Here is a 12,917-nt window from a genome sequence, read left to right as displayed (position 1 = left end):
TGGATTTGAGCCTTGGGACCACAGCTCAGGTAGGTGGGTTGGGCCACAGGGGCTTTGCAACCTTGCAGTCACACAACAGAGACCCAGTTGGCTCCTGAAGGGCAAATGCCTGTCCTGTCACCCACCCCCTCCCCAAAGCCCTGCAGGACCTGCATCCTGTCTAGCCATCACAATGCACTGTCACTGTGGCTTTTCCTCCCTATGTTGTCTTTCCAAAGCCCTTTTTCTGACAAAGCAGGAGAACACTGGTCCCTTAGACCTCTTACAGGCAGTTTCTGGGGCTCACAGAAAATAGAGATGTAGAGAGAGCATGTACTGAAAACTCCATGGAAAACCCACTCTGAGTGTTATTCTAGGTTCTTCTGTACCATGGGATGGAAACAGAACTCTAAGGTAACCGGTTACAGAGGTTGTCCCCCTGGGTGCATTAATCATGAGATTATCCCACCCTTAGTCTCTGTGGGCCAATCATGCTAGTGGTTTATTTGTAATTTATCTGGAAGGGTAGTGTGGGGCCAGGGAGTGGGGGAGCAAAGAAGCATAAAGACCACAAAAGCAATACATAAACACACTCATCCTAGCCCTCTCTGGAACTCAAGAGGCAGCAAAGGGATTCTAACATTCTCCTCGTAGTGGGAGCAGGGAGAGGTGGGCAGAGAGCTATGGGGGACAAATTCAATCCGTGTTTATGATCATGGGCACAAAGCTGTGACTACCCAGTTACAAAACTCTTCCTGGTTTATATTACGAATCACTGTAGTAATGGGGTTTTTATATATGAGAAGAAAAGGCTATGGGGCAGATGGAGATATTACAGAAGGGAATTTGAGGCCCAGAGGCAGGCTGGATTCCCTGGAGAAAAGGGGAGAGAGGAGGGCATAATAGGTATCTAGCAGCTCTACCTGCCAAGGAGAATGTTGTTGAAAGAAGGTATACCCACGTTATGATATCTTAACAGAGCTGCCTCCTCTCCCCTAAGTGAGGCTAACAAGGTCCATCCTAAGTACTCAGAATGGTCATGGGGGAGAGTTTGCTCGAATGAATGCGGCCCAATTTTTTTTTTTTTTTTAAGATTTTATTTATTTATTTGACAGACAGAGATCACAAGTAGGCAGAGAGGCAGTCAGAGAGAGGAGGAAGCAGGCTCCCCGTTGAGCAGAGAGCCCGATTCGGGGCTCCATCCCAGGACCCTGGGATCACGACCCGAGCCGAAGGCAGAGGCTTTAACCCACTGAGCCCAATTTTGATGTAATGAGAATTGAATGAGGAAGACCATGGCAACCTTGTAGAATGGGGGAAATGGCCTTCACACCTCAGGGATGTGGCAAAAGGGTGCTCCAGGGAGTTAAGTCAGGTAGGAGTTGGTGAAAAGATGTATTAACACCACAGGTGCTCTGCTGAGAAGCAAAGGGACGGTAACTTCTTGAAGCAAGCTCTCACCTCTCCTGAATTTATTTCTCCCTGCCACAACTCCAGCCTTGGGTTCCCAGGGGAGGGCAGAGTCCTCTGGCTAGGCCCTTTCTCTAGGAAAGTGAGGTTTAGAAGAGCAATGCAGAGACAGTGTGAGGTTCATCCTAGAAGATGTTCCAGGTTCTCTCCAACCTGTCCCACTGCCATAGTTCTTGGATTTGTATGGAAAAGGCACATGAGAGCAAAGAAAGACATTACCTCTGCCTTGGGGGTTGGGGGCAGCAAGGCAATGGTGCTATGACATTGGTTTTCACTTGGGTCCTGATTCTCTAGGGACCAGGAAAAGGGAAAAATGACAGGTTTATGGGATCAGGCTCTCTGAGGACTAACAGTTCTTAAGACTGGGCTCTTGGACTTTCTAAGACTGGGTCCCCAAGGTAACTGCAAGATAGGCCCAGTCTGGGAAGGGGAGGGTATACGTTGGAAGGCTGCCTTGTAGCATAACTGAATGAAAGAGGCATCCTGGAATGTTGACTTGTACATGGGAGGAGGAAAGATGGTGAATATTATACATCAAAGGGTTTTTTTGGATGGAGAATGGACCCCAACAAGATGAGAATGGGGACAGTTGGAAGTATGAGACTTCAAGATATAAACAAGAAAGTGGTTAAAAAATACAGGACATAGGGGCGCCTGGGTGGCTCAGTTGGTTGGGCAGCTGCCTTCGGCTCAGGTCATGATCCCAGCGTCCTGGGATCGAGTCCCGCATTGGGCTCCTTGCTCTGCGGGGAGCCTGCTTCTCCCTCTGACTCTGCCTTCCACTCTGTCTGCCTGTGCTCGCTCTCGCTCGCTCTCTCTCTGACAAATAAATAAATAAAATCTTAAAAAAAAAATACAGAACATTGAAGGTAAGCGGAATTTGGTGTTCAAGAATGAGGATAACAACTCTGGTATGTTAAGAGTCTCTCAAAAAGGAGGCCCATAACGATATTACAGGATTTCAGTTTTAGAAACACTGGATAGATGGACATTGTTTTCCAATCAAAATCCCTTTGTGTGGCAGGGAACAGATAGGAGATATTTTGACCACCCATCTATACTGTAAACCCTTTTGGAATACCTTCTAGCTTCTCAAGGACTATCAAGAACCTCTACTGGGATCTGATCTCTCCTAAGACCAGTTAGGATCTCTTTTATTTTCTTTAACAGGAAATTGGGAAATAGCACTCAGCTGTGTTCCCTTGACACCAGACATTCTATCTTGTCCCATAGTTGTTTATGCTTTTTAAAGGGAGGCACCTGTGGTCCTTGCACTCCCTGTGGCGCCCAGCTTGCTGCCTTACTAGGTGCTCTGGCAACATCTGTTGAGTGAACAGGAGTAGCAGTGAGGAGGAGAGGAGTCTTGGTTCTTGATATATATAGCAGAATTCTCACTTCATATTATGGTGGGATGTCCATCCATGGGACTGGCCCAGGCATGCTGGACCACCTGACCTGGAGAGGCAGGGTGACATGGGAGAAGGACTGCTGAAATGCTGAGAAATAAAGACACCTTTGTAAAGATAAGAGCTTATAATTATTATGGGATGCTATGGCTGAATTAAACTTTATGTAAATGGCTCATCTGATCAGCATGGTATTTGGTTGGCTCTACCCAAAACTTAAGAGCTGAAGGTAAGCATCTGGAGAATAACTGAATTTGGTGGGATTGGATGGCGCCCTAGGTTGACTCTCAGTTTCTGAGTGTCTGGAAATGATGGGATGAGGGAAGGCAGGGTTTGTCCTAGACATCAAGAGGCTTTATGCTAGGATACTACTTTGGCCCAGGAAGGGATAAAGGTGTGTACAAGTTGGGGCGGGCACAGGGCAGTGTGGGTAGCCTGCTTCACCCTTATGGCTCTGGGTGTTAGAATAGACTGACAGCCTGTGGAGGTGGGGGAGGTTTGAATATGAATATTATGGGATGCCTGGCTGGAAAGGCATAGGGGTGGTGGCTGGAGGTGAAGCATTATGGGATGTGACTCTAGGTTGTGCTGGGAGTATTATAGTATGTATGGTGGACCACGGGCTGCTTGACATTATTATGGGATATCAGGGGGTGGGGTGGAGGAGTAGAACTATGGGATATCTTTCCAGGGTTAGAGGAAAGGAGATTAGATGTCCATCTGTAGGGTGACAGTAGGACTGCCGATCATTATGGGATATCTCTCTGACAGAGGAGAAGGTTATTATGGGTTGTGGAGTTAGAGTGGATGTATGAAGGCTGAGGGTGGTGTTCTGAGGATCTAGACCCTAGCCTGCTGGCGCTGAGGGCAGCTCAGGCTAGGGGGTTGCTTATTATGGGATGTGAGTATAGAAAGTGGGAAACTGATTATTACGGGATGTGTGTGGGAGGAGGCCGAAGTGTCCGTTGTTGTAATGTGGGGGGGAGGGGGGAGTTTCTGACTATTATGGGATATCTAACTGGGGGTGGATGAAGAGTGGTTATTATGGGATGTCTGTGGGGGATGGGGATGAGTATTATGGGCTGTGAGGCTGAAGTGCTGGGAGGGGTGCTTATTATGGGATGGCCATGGGGAAGGAGAGGTGACGAATTATTATGGGATGTTAGCATTAGGGCCAAAGTGAAGAAGTTGGCAAAGGATGACTATTATGGGATGTCTGAGGTGGGGAAAGGGTTAGTTGCAAAAGGTCTGCAATATTATGAGATGTCAACAGCCTTGGCATATAGGTGTATGGAGTGTGTGTGTGTGGGGGGGTGGTAGGGTGTCCGTGTGTATTATGGGATGGCCAGGAGGTGGGTGGTTGCCCCGGTGACACGCGCGCGCGCGCGCGCTCGAAGGGGGCGTGGCCAATGGTTGCCTGAGCGACGAGGGGGCGGGGGTTGCCCGGGAGACCTAAGGAGGAGGGTGGCGGTAGTGGAGGGGGGGTTGGAGTTGGTTGAGGTTATTATGGGCTGTCCGTGGGGGGGCGGGGCCTGTGCGGTGGGATTTCCCGGCCGGTGTTTCGGGCCCTTTAAGAGGCGACGCCGGAGCCGGAGCCATTTTCCCCCCTTCGGCCGCGGCGAGGAGGAGCCGGAGCGGGAGTGACACCGGGCCGGACCCAGCGCGACCTGCGGCGGCTCCGGGGTGAGGAGAGCGCGGGGTTCCCAGAGAGACGCCCCTCTCAGCCCGACCAGCCCCCAAGCTCATCCCTCCACCCACCCCTTCCTCAGACGTCCCGGACTCGCGGACCGCCCCCTGCCCAGAGGAGCCGACCCTTCCTTTCCTTTGCCTGCAGGGCGCCCTGCCCCCCCACCCCCGCCCTAAGCCGGCCAAGTCTTGCCCCCCGCGACTCCCACCTCGGGCTTGGTCTCCCACAATGCCCGGCGCCCGCCCCCTTGCCCTTTGCTCACTTGCCCCCCGGGACACGTGGCCCGGCCCCCTGCCCGGTGGGCGCTCCCTCGCCCCCCGGGTCCCAACCTCCAGCCCCCTGGAGCGCCCAAGCCTCCACGCCCCCTCGGCCCCGCAGCTCCTCCGGAGAACCTGAGTTGTCCCAGAGGACAGCCTTTGGAGAGCTGCCCTGTCTGGGGACTGGCCCCTCCCCAGGCGCAGGGAGGCGCCCCCCCACCCCCAAGTGACCTTGTGTCCCCGAGCTCCTCGCCGCCTGCCGCCTCCCCCGGCCCCCCCGCGCCGCGGCCACTCGGACCCCCTTCCCCCCCGCGTCACACCCTGCTCGGTCCAGTCTGGTTTCTCCCCCTCCCCACGCCTGCACCAGCCTGCCCTCGGGGGCGTCGCTCCCGCTCATCTTGGGGGCTCCGTTTGGGGAGCCGGCTTCCGGGCTGCCCTCGAGGAGTGTGGAACTAAGTTCAGCCTGAGTGGTTCGGGTGCCCTGCTAGGGTGGCTGGGGTGGGGGGGCCGCTGGTGGTGGTGGGCGGAAAGAGCGGGTGGGTGTGGGGGAGGGGGACAGTGCGCGTCACTGACTGTTCTCTCTTTCTTTCCCCCCTCCCCCGCACAGTGACTCGGGCCAGTGTAGAGGGCCCCAGGCCGCAGGCAGGAGCAGCTGGGCCGATTCCCTGGCCGGGAGCGGAAGGGGATGGCGTCGGGCCTGGGCTCCCCGTCCCCCTGCTCGGCGGGCAGCGAGGAGGAAGATATGGATGCACTTTTGAACAACAGCCTGCCCCCACCCCACCCAGGTAACATCTTCCCCAAGGGCCCAGGGCAGGAAGGAGGCATTTGGGCCCTCCCTAGCGACTCTGGTGAGGCAGGGTTGAGTTTCTCTCTCTGTGTGTGCAGAGTCTGAGGTGGAGGGCATCCGAAGGGAGTGGTTCTCTTCTACGGAGCTCCTGTGGGAGGGGGTGGAAGCCATGTGCCTCCTGGGCTTTGGGACCTCCATGCAAGCTTGCTGCACTGTCTTCAGGAATGCTATGCAGTTCCCGGTTGAGGGAGCTCTCTGGGCTGGCGGACCTTACCTTGTGCGGGTCCATGGAGGAATGCAGGTGTCTGGGACCCCTGGAGTGGGGGGTAGGAGGAGTTAGGTGTTTTGGAGGATTGCATTTTGGAGACCAGTCGGTCATCTGTGTTAGTAGGATCCTGTGGTTGCTGCTGTGGAAAGGAGAGAGGGAGTGCTGGTTACTCTCTATCTGATTATTTTTAGCTTCTGATCAGTTACTGGTTTTCTGTGCTGTCTCAACTGTGTGAAGTTTGAATTGCGCTCCTTAGCTGGGTTGTAGAGCGCTTTTAGCCAGGCAGAGTGTTGGAATGTTTGAAGTGGGGAAATGATGGGGGCTAGGGGTAGGATGTCATAGCCTGAAAGATATACTAGGGAGGGGCAAAAGAACAGAGGTGACACCCTGCAGACCCCCCCCCCCCCCCACTTTCCTATAGCAAGTGGACATAATACTGTCTTTTTTCCTAGAGGCTTCTGCCTCCATGCAAGGAGCCTAGGGTTTGGGCTGGTGGCATGAAGTGTTTGTGTAGGTGTGTTGGGGGTTGTTCTGTCTGTGTTTGGGGGTGGCTCCTTGGACTGGCCAAACCCGTATGGTTATAATCACCCTGCCTGATTGGAGTAGCTCTTGTCTCTTCTCAAATGGTGATTGATGTCATGCATCTAAGTGGCTGTCTTTCCTTTTAAAGAGCCCTTAGCTAAGTCACCTGCTTGTTTCCTTGACCTTTTTTTGAGCTTTTTTTTTTAATGCCATTTTTAAATTCTCTGCTTATATTTATTTTTCTTTTAATTCCAGAGCTTGCTCGTCCTGTTTTCGTTTCCCATCAAACTTCTTTCACTTTTGCCTTCTCTCTCCTTAGCTCTAGCAGCAAGTTGAAGTGGTCTGGGAAAGATGTTTCTACATTTGGCGTCTTCTAAGTTGGAAGTCTTCATTTGAAACTGAGGGCACTTACGAGAGGGGTCTTGTTACTGAATCTTAAGCTGTTGGGATAAGAAACTTAGACTTAGTCTCATCACCATGTAGGCCAAGGTGGCAAATTTCGGTGCTGTTGCCCAAGGTGGGGGTTGGGTGGTGGTATAGGTAATATGATCTGATCCTTTCTGTGAGGGGCCAGAGAAGTAGTAGTGCTATCCAGCCAATGCTGGTTCCTCATCTTGGCTTCCCATTGGCTTTTTGGTCTGGGGCTGCACCCCCCCCCCCCCAGTTGATTGGGAGCTGTGCAGGCTCCCAGGGTGAACTCTGCCCCAAGCTGTAGCGTGACCCAGTTTTTCCACTTGCCACGCCCCATTCCTGCCCCTTTCCCAAATCTTTTATGTCTCAGCCACTTTGCCGCATGTTGTCTCAGCACATTATCTGTCTGAGAAGTTTGGGGGTCTTATGAGGATGGGTGTCCCCTTCACCTGCATGAGTTTGTCCTTGTATCCAGTTTTTATGGAAGTGAGGAAGACGAGGAACGGAGAGATGGAACTGATTAGTGAGGGGGATGACATGGGGATTGCTGGGGAGAAGCCTTAAGAAAATGGTTCTTTCTGGTGAGATCCAGGCTGGTGTTCCATTCCCAAGGGAATGGGAGGGGCTTTCTTATGCCTGGCCTGATCCTGGGCTGAGTGGGGGGAGGCTGATGGTGCTTTGTCAAGCTTAATGTCTCATGTTCCCTAGTATCTGCTTTGCTCAGGAAGGGCGGAGCCAGAAGCATTTTAGGGCCAGTTCTGGGGGTCCGGGCCAAAGAGCATGTGTGTAAGATTGAAGGAAGCATAATGTTGTCCAGCACTGTCCAGGTGCTGCTCCTTTTTTCTTGGTGAAGACATCACCTTGGATAGGTGGCTATTTGTCATCCGTGAGAGGTGGTTTAGGGTTTATGGCTTGGACTCTTGGGGAGATAGGTGGTGAGGAGGAACCTGAGTTATAGAGACTTCTTGTGGGCTCCCATTCCTCAAGGTAAATCTTTTGGATATCAGAAATTTGAGAAGGTTGTATGCTCTGACCATAGCTTCACTGAGCCTTTGTTAAATCTTAGCTCTGATGATTGGAAAAATAACTATGATTGAGGGGAGTAGCCTAGTCCCTCTTGTATTACCCTTCACGTTTGTCTTGGGTTTCCTTGCCTAGGACATTAGAGTGGCCTCTCCAGAACTGTGTTATCCCAGAATAGGTGTTAGGAGAAGTGGCATGTGGACCTGGGGCCAGGTAGTAATTTGGGAAGTCTTTGTCAGGGTAGTCTTTCCTCGGCTACCTTTCCGAACCCCACCCCCTCCCCTGCTACTTCCTGTCCTATGTTGGCAGCTGGGTGCCCTGGGCTGGCTTCTGCGGTCAGGAGCCATTTTCCCTCTCCTCAGTGGGTGAGGCACTCCCTCCTTCTCTCCACTCCCTTCTCCACTCCCCCCCTCCCTGGGCGGGGGTGGCTTAGGAAGAAGGAGAGAGAGGAGGGAGGAGGGAGGTGGTGTGAATGTGTGTTAAGTTACAAAGGAAGCTGCATCCTGGTCTTCTCCTCCCCCTCTGTGCCCCTTCCCACCTATCCCTGCCCAGGAGCTCTCAGTATTACCCCAGGCTTTGTGTGTGCTCCCAGCCAGGGGAGGAGGTGGAGCCAGATGGGAGGAGGATTGGGGGGGGTGTGGAGGAGATGGTGACAGCTGGGCTGATTTGGGCCCCTGGGGAGAAGAGGCTACTGACCCAGGAGAAGCTGGGGAGGAACTGTGGAGCTGGAGATGGGGAAAGGAAATTATGTTTGGGAGTGGGTATGATACTGAGCTGACAACTGAACCTCTGGCTTGAGGATTCTGGTGGTTTTAAGCAGTGATGACCCAAAGTGGGTAGTGAAGGGTGTGGTTTCTGGGACCCCTGGAGTGATACTCTTCTGGGAATGTGGTTAAGATGTATTCTGTCATTTTTGCCTTATGGGGAGGACCTTTCATTTTCATCCCCTGGTTTGTAGGATATTTGGTGGAAAGTTAGAAGAGGGCTAGACCTATTTCTCTTATTTGGTTTATTCTAAGCACCTTGCTTCAGCTGCACTGGTGAACATATAGAGGACTCCAGTGAGGGATGAGGGAAAGGAGGCAGGGGTCTGGACAGCTGCCCGAGGTGGGCCTGGTTTGGCCTGACAGGCCTATTTCGAGTATATACAGCTCTCTCTTTGTCTGTTTTTGTCCTGAGTATCAGCTTCCTTCTGTGGTGAGTATAGCAGTTCTCTTCAGTGGAATCTGGGACAAGAGGTGGGGAAATAAAGTCTAAAGCCTTTGGATTAGGCTCTAACCTTTTGCTATTGATCTTTTCTCTACCTGCCTCTCTCTGCCAAATATATGTAGAAAACGAAGAGGACCCAGAAGAGGATTTGTCGGAAGCAGAGACTCCAAAGCTCAAGAAGAAGAAAAAGCCTAAGAAACCTCGGGACCCTAAAATCCCTAAGAGCAAGCGCCAAAAAAAGGAGGTGAGTGGGTGACTGGATGTTTGGGGAATAATAAGAAGGGAGAAGCTCTGATGAGAATGGTTGAAGGGCGTGGGGGGACATTTGTTTCTTCTTCTCCAGTGGTGGGCCAGGTCCTGGGGATGAGCCTCAGGGCTGTCCTGAGGTCAGCATGTGTGTAGCATGTGTGTGTCTGTCTCCCTCTCCCCCTTCCCTGCTCCAGCGTATGCTCTTATGCCGGCAGCTGGGGGACAGCTCTGGGGAGGGGCCGGAGTTTGTGGAGGAGGAGGAAGAGGTGGCTCTGCGCTCAGACAGTGAGGGCAGCGACTATACCCCTGGCAAGAAGAAAAAGAAGAAGCTTGGACCTAAGAAAGAAAAGAAGAGCAAATCCAAGCGGAAGGAAGAGGAGGAGGAGGATGACGATGATGATGATTCAAAGGTGCCTGGACCTCTGTCCTCTCCTGTGTGTTTGCAGTTGGCTTCCTGTCCTCTGTCTCCCAGATACACTGCCCCTTAGAGTGTTCTCTCTCTCCGGTTGTAATGATTTTCTCTCCGCTCTCCTCCCCTGGTCTTGCAGGCCTTCATCTCAGCTCAGATTCCCTTTAGCAAGTATGGACACTAGGTATCAGGTCCTTGACCTTGCTCTCTCTGCAGGAGCCTAAATCATCTGCTCAGCTTCTGGAAGACTGGGGCATGGAAGACATTGACCATGTGTTCTCAGAGGAGGATTATCGCACCCTCACCAACTACAAGGCCTTCAGCCAGTTTGTCCGGTAAATAGTGGGGGTCTTGGGCGCTGGGGAGGAGAGTGCCTGAATAATCTCTATTCGCTTCTCTCTCTGTCTCATTTATTCTCAAAGATTTTCCTCTTTGTTCTTGTCCATTTCTCCACCAGACCCCTCATTGCTGCCAAAAACCCCAAGATTGCTGTCTCCAAGATGATGATGGTTTTGGGTGCAAAGTGGCGTGAGTTCAGCACCAACAATCCCTTCAAAGGCAGTTCCGGGGCTTCTGTGGCGGCAGCAGCAGCGGCAGCAGTGGCTGTGGTGGAGAGCATGGTGACGGCCACTGAAGTTGCACCACCTCCTCCGCCTGTGGAGGTGCCGATCCGCAAGGCCAAGACCAAGGAGGGCAAAGGTGAAATGAGACCCACTGTGAGGGGGGATGGTGTGGGCATGGGATACTGAAGACTGAAGCAGCATGTGGACGCTGTTCTGTCAGCCTAAAGATAGAGGAGTGTGAGGTAGAAATGAATCTTGGATTTAGGAGGGAAATTTTGGGAAGTTGGACATGGGGAAATGTGCTAAGGAAGATAATTTTTTTTTTTTTTTAAGATTTTATTTATTTATTTGACAGATAGAGATCACAAGCAGGCAGAGAGGCAGGTAGAGAGAGAGGAGTGGGGAAGCAGGCTCCCTGCTGAGCAGAGAGCCCGAGGCGGGGCTCGATCTCAGGACCCTGAGATCATGACCTGAGCCGAAGGCAGAGGCTTTAACCGACGGAGCCACCCAGGTGCCCAGGAAGAGAATATTTTATTAATCTTTTCCATCGGCTATCTTGTCACGTGTTTGGATTACCTGATCTTAAGTGTGTTCTCTGACTTTAGGTCCCAATGCTCGGAGGAAGCCCAAGGGCAGCCCTCGTATACCTGATGCCAAGAAGCCTAAACCTAAGAAAGTAGCTCCTCTGAAAATCAAGCTGGGAGGTTTTGGTTCTAAGCGTAAGAGATCCTCGGTGAGAGCCCAGCCCATCCTGTTTTGGTGAGGGTGCCCTATCTGGTGCAGTGTTACTCTATGTCTGGGTCTGGCCTTCACAGTAGGCAAGTAAGAGTGGGGACTCTTTGCCCCAGAACACAATGACTAGGCTTCTTACTTGACCGTCCTTGCTGGGATTCTAGTACCCCCAGTAAGAGTGATCTCTTCTCTAGTAAATTCTCCTTCCCCTTGGCTTTAACCTCTAACCTTCTTTCATTTCATTCTGCCAGAGTGAGGATGATGACTTAGATGTGGAGTCTGACTTCGATGATGCCAGCATCAATAGCTATTCCGTTTCTGATGGTTCTACCAGCCGCAGTAGCCGCAGCCGCAAGAAACTCCGAACCACTAAAAAGAAAAAGAAAGGTGTGTTTCTTTTTTGGGTCTGTGTGTGATGGGGTGGGGTGGGGATGACTGGGGAAGAATCTCCCTAAGGAGATCGGGGTTGGGTTTATTTTAGAGGGGGTGGGGGGAGGTAGTTTTTTTCCAATAACTGGGCTTTCCCTCTTCCTTGCCCAGGCGAGGAGGAGGTGACTGCTGTGGATGGTTATGAGACAGACCACCAGGACTATTGCGAGGTGTGCCAGCAAGGCGGTGAGATCATCCTGTGTGATACCTGTCCCCGAGCCTACCACATGGTCTGCCTGGATCCGGATATGGAGAAGGCTCCCGAGGGCAAGTGGAGCTGTCCACATTGCGTGAGTACCTGGCCATTGTGGCCCTCTGGAACCCTCAAGAGGAAGGGTGGGGTGACAGAGATCCTTTGGGCCTGGGTGGTGCTATTGGTGTGGACTTCAGAAAGCATTCAAAGAAATGATGGGTGTGGTTCCAATTTGGGTGGGTGGGGGGGGAGGTAATAATCTGACTCTGTGGTCCTTTACTGCAGGAGAAGGAAGGCATCCAGTGGGAGGCTAAAGAAGACAATTCAGAGGGTGAGGAGATCCTGGAAGAGGTTGGAGGAGACCCTGAAGAGGAGGATGACCACCATATGGAATTCTGTCGTGTCTGTAAAGATGGTGGGGAGCTGCTCTGCTGTGACACCTGTCCTTCATCCTACCACATCCACTGCCTGAACCCCCCACTTCCAGAGATTCCTAATGGTGAATGGCTCTGTCCCCGTTGTACGGTGAGTGACGATGCTAGCCAAGGTGGGAGGTATGGGTAGTGTAGTCTAGCAGAAGGGTATACTTTTTTAATGTGTAGGCTTTGGGGGGCTGAGGTGTAGGAGAGGTCACTGGAGAACTCTATCTTTTAGCCCTGAGACAGATTGTTTTCCTTTCTCATGTAGTCTGGGGATAGCTTTGTCTGGGAAAATGCAGGATTAGCTTTGAACAGAGGAGTTGATGCTTTGTCCTCTCTATTTTTCTTTCTTTTTTTTTTTTTTAAGATTTTATTTATTTATTTGAGAGAGAGAACATGAGAGGAGAGAGGTCAGCAGGAGAAGCAGACTCCCTGCTGAGCAGAGAGTCCGATGTAGGACTCAATCCCGGGACTCCAGGATCATGACCTGAGCTGAAGGCAGTTGCTTAACCCAACTGAGCCACCCACGCGCCCTTTGCCAGCTCTTTTAAGGGGTCTTCTTAAAGCCGTGTTTCTCCAGCCTAGACCATCCATTCTGTCTTGGCACCCAGCTTTGGGGTCTTGGTATTTTAGAATGGTTAATAGGATTACTTAATTGCTTTTCAGTTGCTTATGAGAGGAATTCTGGTGCCCTACATCTGGGGGTTTTCTCTGCTTATCTTGTTCTGGGTTATTGTTGAAGTCTCGCTATTGGCTCTGTTAAACACAGGAATGATAGGGGCGCCTGGGTGGCTCAGTGGGTTAAAGCCTCTGCCTTCGACTCAGGTCGTGATCCCGGGGTCCTGGGATCAAGCCTCACATCTCGGGCTCTCTGCTGGGCGGGGACCCTGCTTCCTCCTCTCTC

At 52.0% G+C, this 12,917-nt stretch overlaps 1 protein-coding gene and 1 long non-coding RNA gene across 8 annotated transcripts in view; one reads left to right on the top strand and one right to left on the bottom strand.

Moving 5' to 3' along the window:
* Nucleotides 1-2,565: 2,565 nt before the first annotated feature.
* LOC131838448 (uncharacterized) lies at nucleotides 2,566-6,280 on the bottom strand. Its single transcript, XR_009356598.1, has 2 exons — nucleotides 5,861-6,280; nucleotides 2,566-2,904 (listed from the first exon to the last, which is right to left on the bottom strand). It is a non-coding gene; the product is annotated as an uncharacterized LOC131838448 (long non-coding RNA).
* Nucleotides 4,379-12,917, top strand: part of CHD4 (chromodomain helicase DNA binding protein 4) — a 31,062-nt gene continuing 22,523 nt past the window's right edge. For 4 of the 7 annotated variants that reach the window (XM_059184603.1, XM_059184602.1, XM_059184601.1 and 1 more), the window contains exons 1-10: nucleotides 4,379-4,538; nucleotides 5,407-5,584; nucleotides 9,142-9,263; nucleotides 9,463-9,678; nucleotides 9,894-10,012; nucleotides 10,135-10,376; nucleotides 10,846-10,973; nucleotides 11,224-11,359; nucleotides 11,513-11,691; nucleotides 11,880-12,119. In XM_059184603.1, the coding sequence (XP_059040586.1) occupies nucleotides 5,485-5,584; nucleotides 9,142-9,263; nucleotides 9,463-9,678; nucleotides 9,894-10,012; nucleotides 10,135-10,376; nucleotides 10,846-10,973; nucleotides 11,224-11,359; nucleotides 11,513-11,691; nucleotides 11,880-12,119 (1,482 nt within the window). In that variant the 5' untranslated portion in view covers nucleotides 4,379-4,538; nucleotides 5,407-5,484. The remainder of the gene's footprint in view (nucleotides 4,539-5,406; nucleotides 5,585-9,141; nucleotides 9,264-9,462; nucleotides 9,679-9,893; nucleotides 10,013-10,134; nucleotides 10,377-10,845; nucleotides 10,974-11,223; nucleotides 11,360-11,512; nucleotides 11,692-11,879; nucleotides 12,120-12,917) is intronic. The other 3 variants (XM_059184606.1, XM_059184605.1, XM_059184607.1) reach the window with 2 other exon arrangements.

The sequence above is a fragment of the Mustela lutreola genome, chromosome 8, assembly GCF_030435805.1.
Source record: "Mustela lutreola isolate mMusLut2 chromosome 8, mMusLut2.pri, whole genome shotgun sequence".
Taxonomy (NCBI): Eukaryota; Metazoa; Chordata; class Mammalia; order Carnivora; family Mustelidae; genus Mustela; species Mustela lutreola.
Note: the sequence above shows the minus strand (reverse complement) of the source record. Positions and strands in the feature narration are given on the sequence as shown.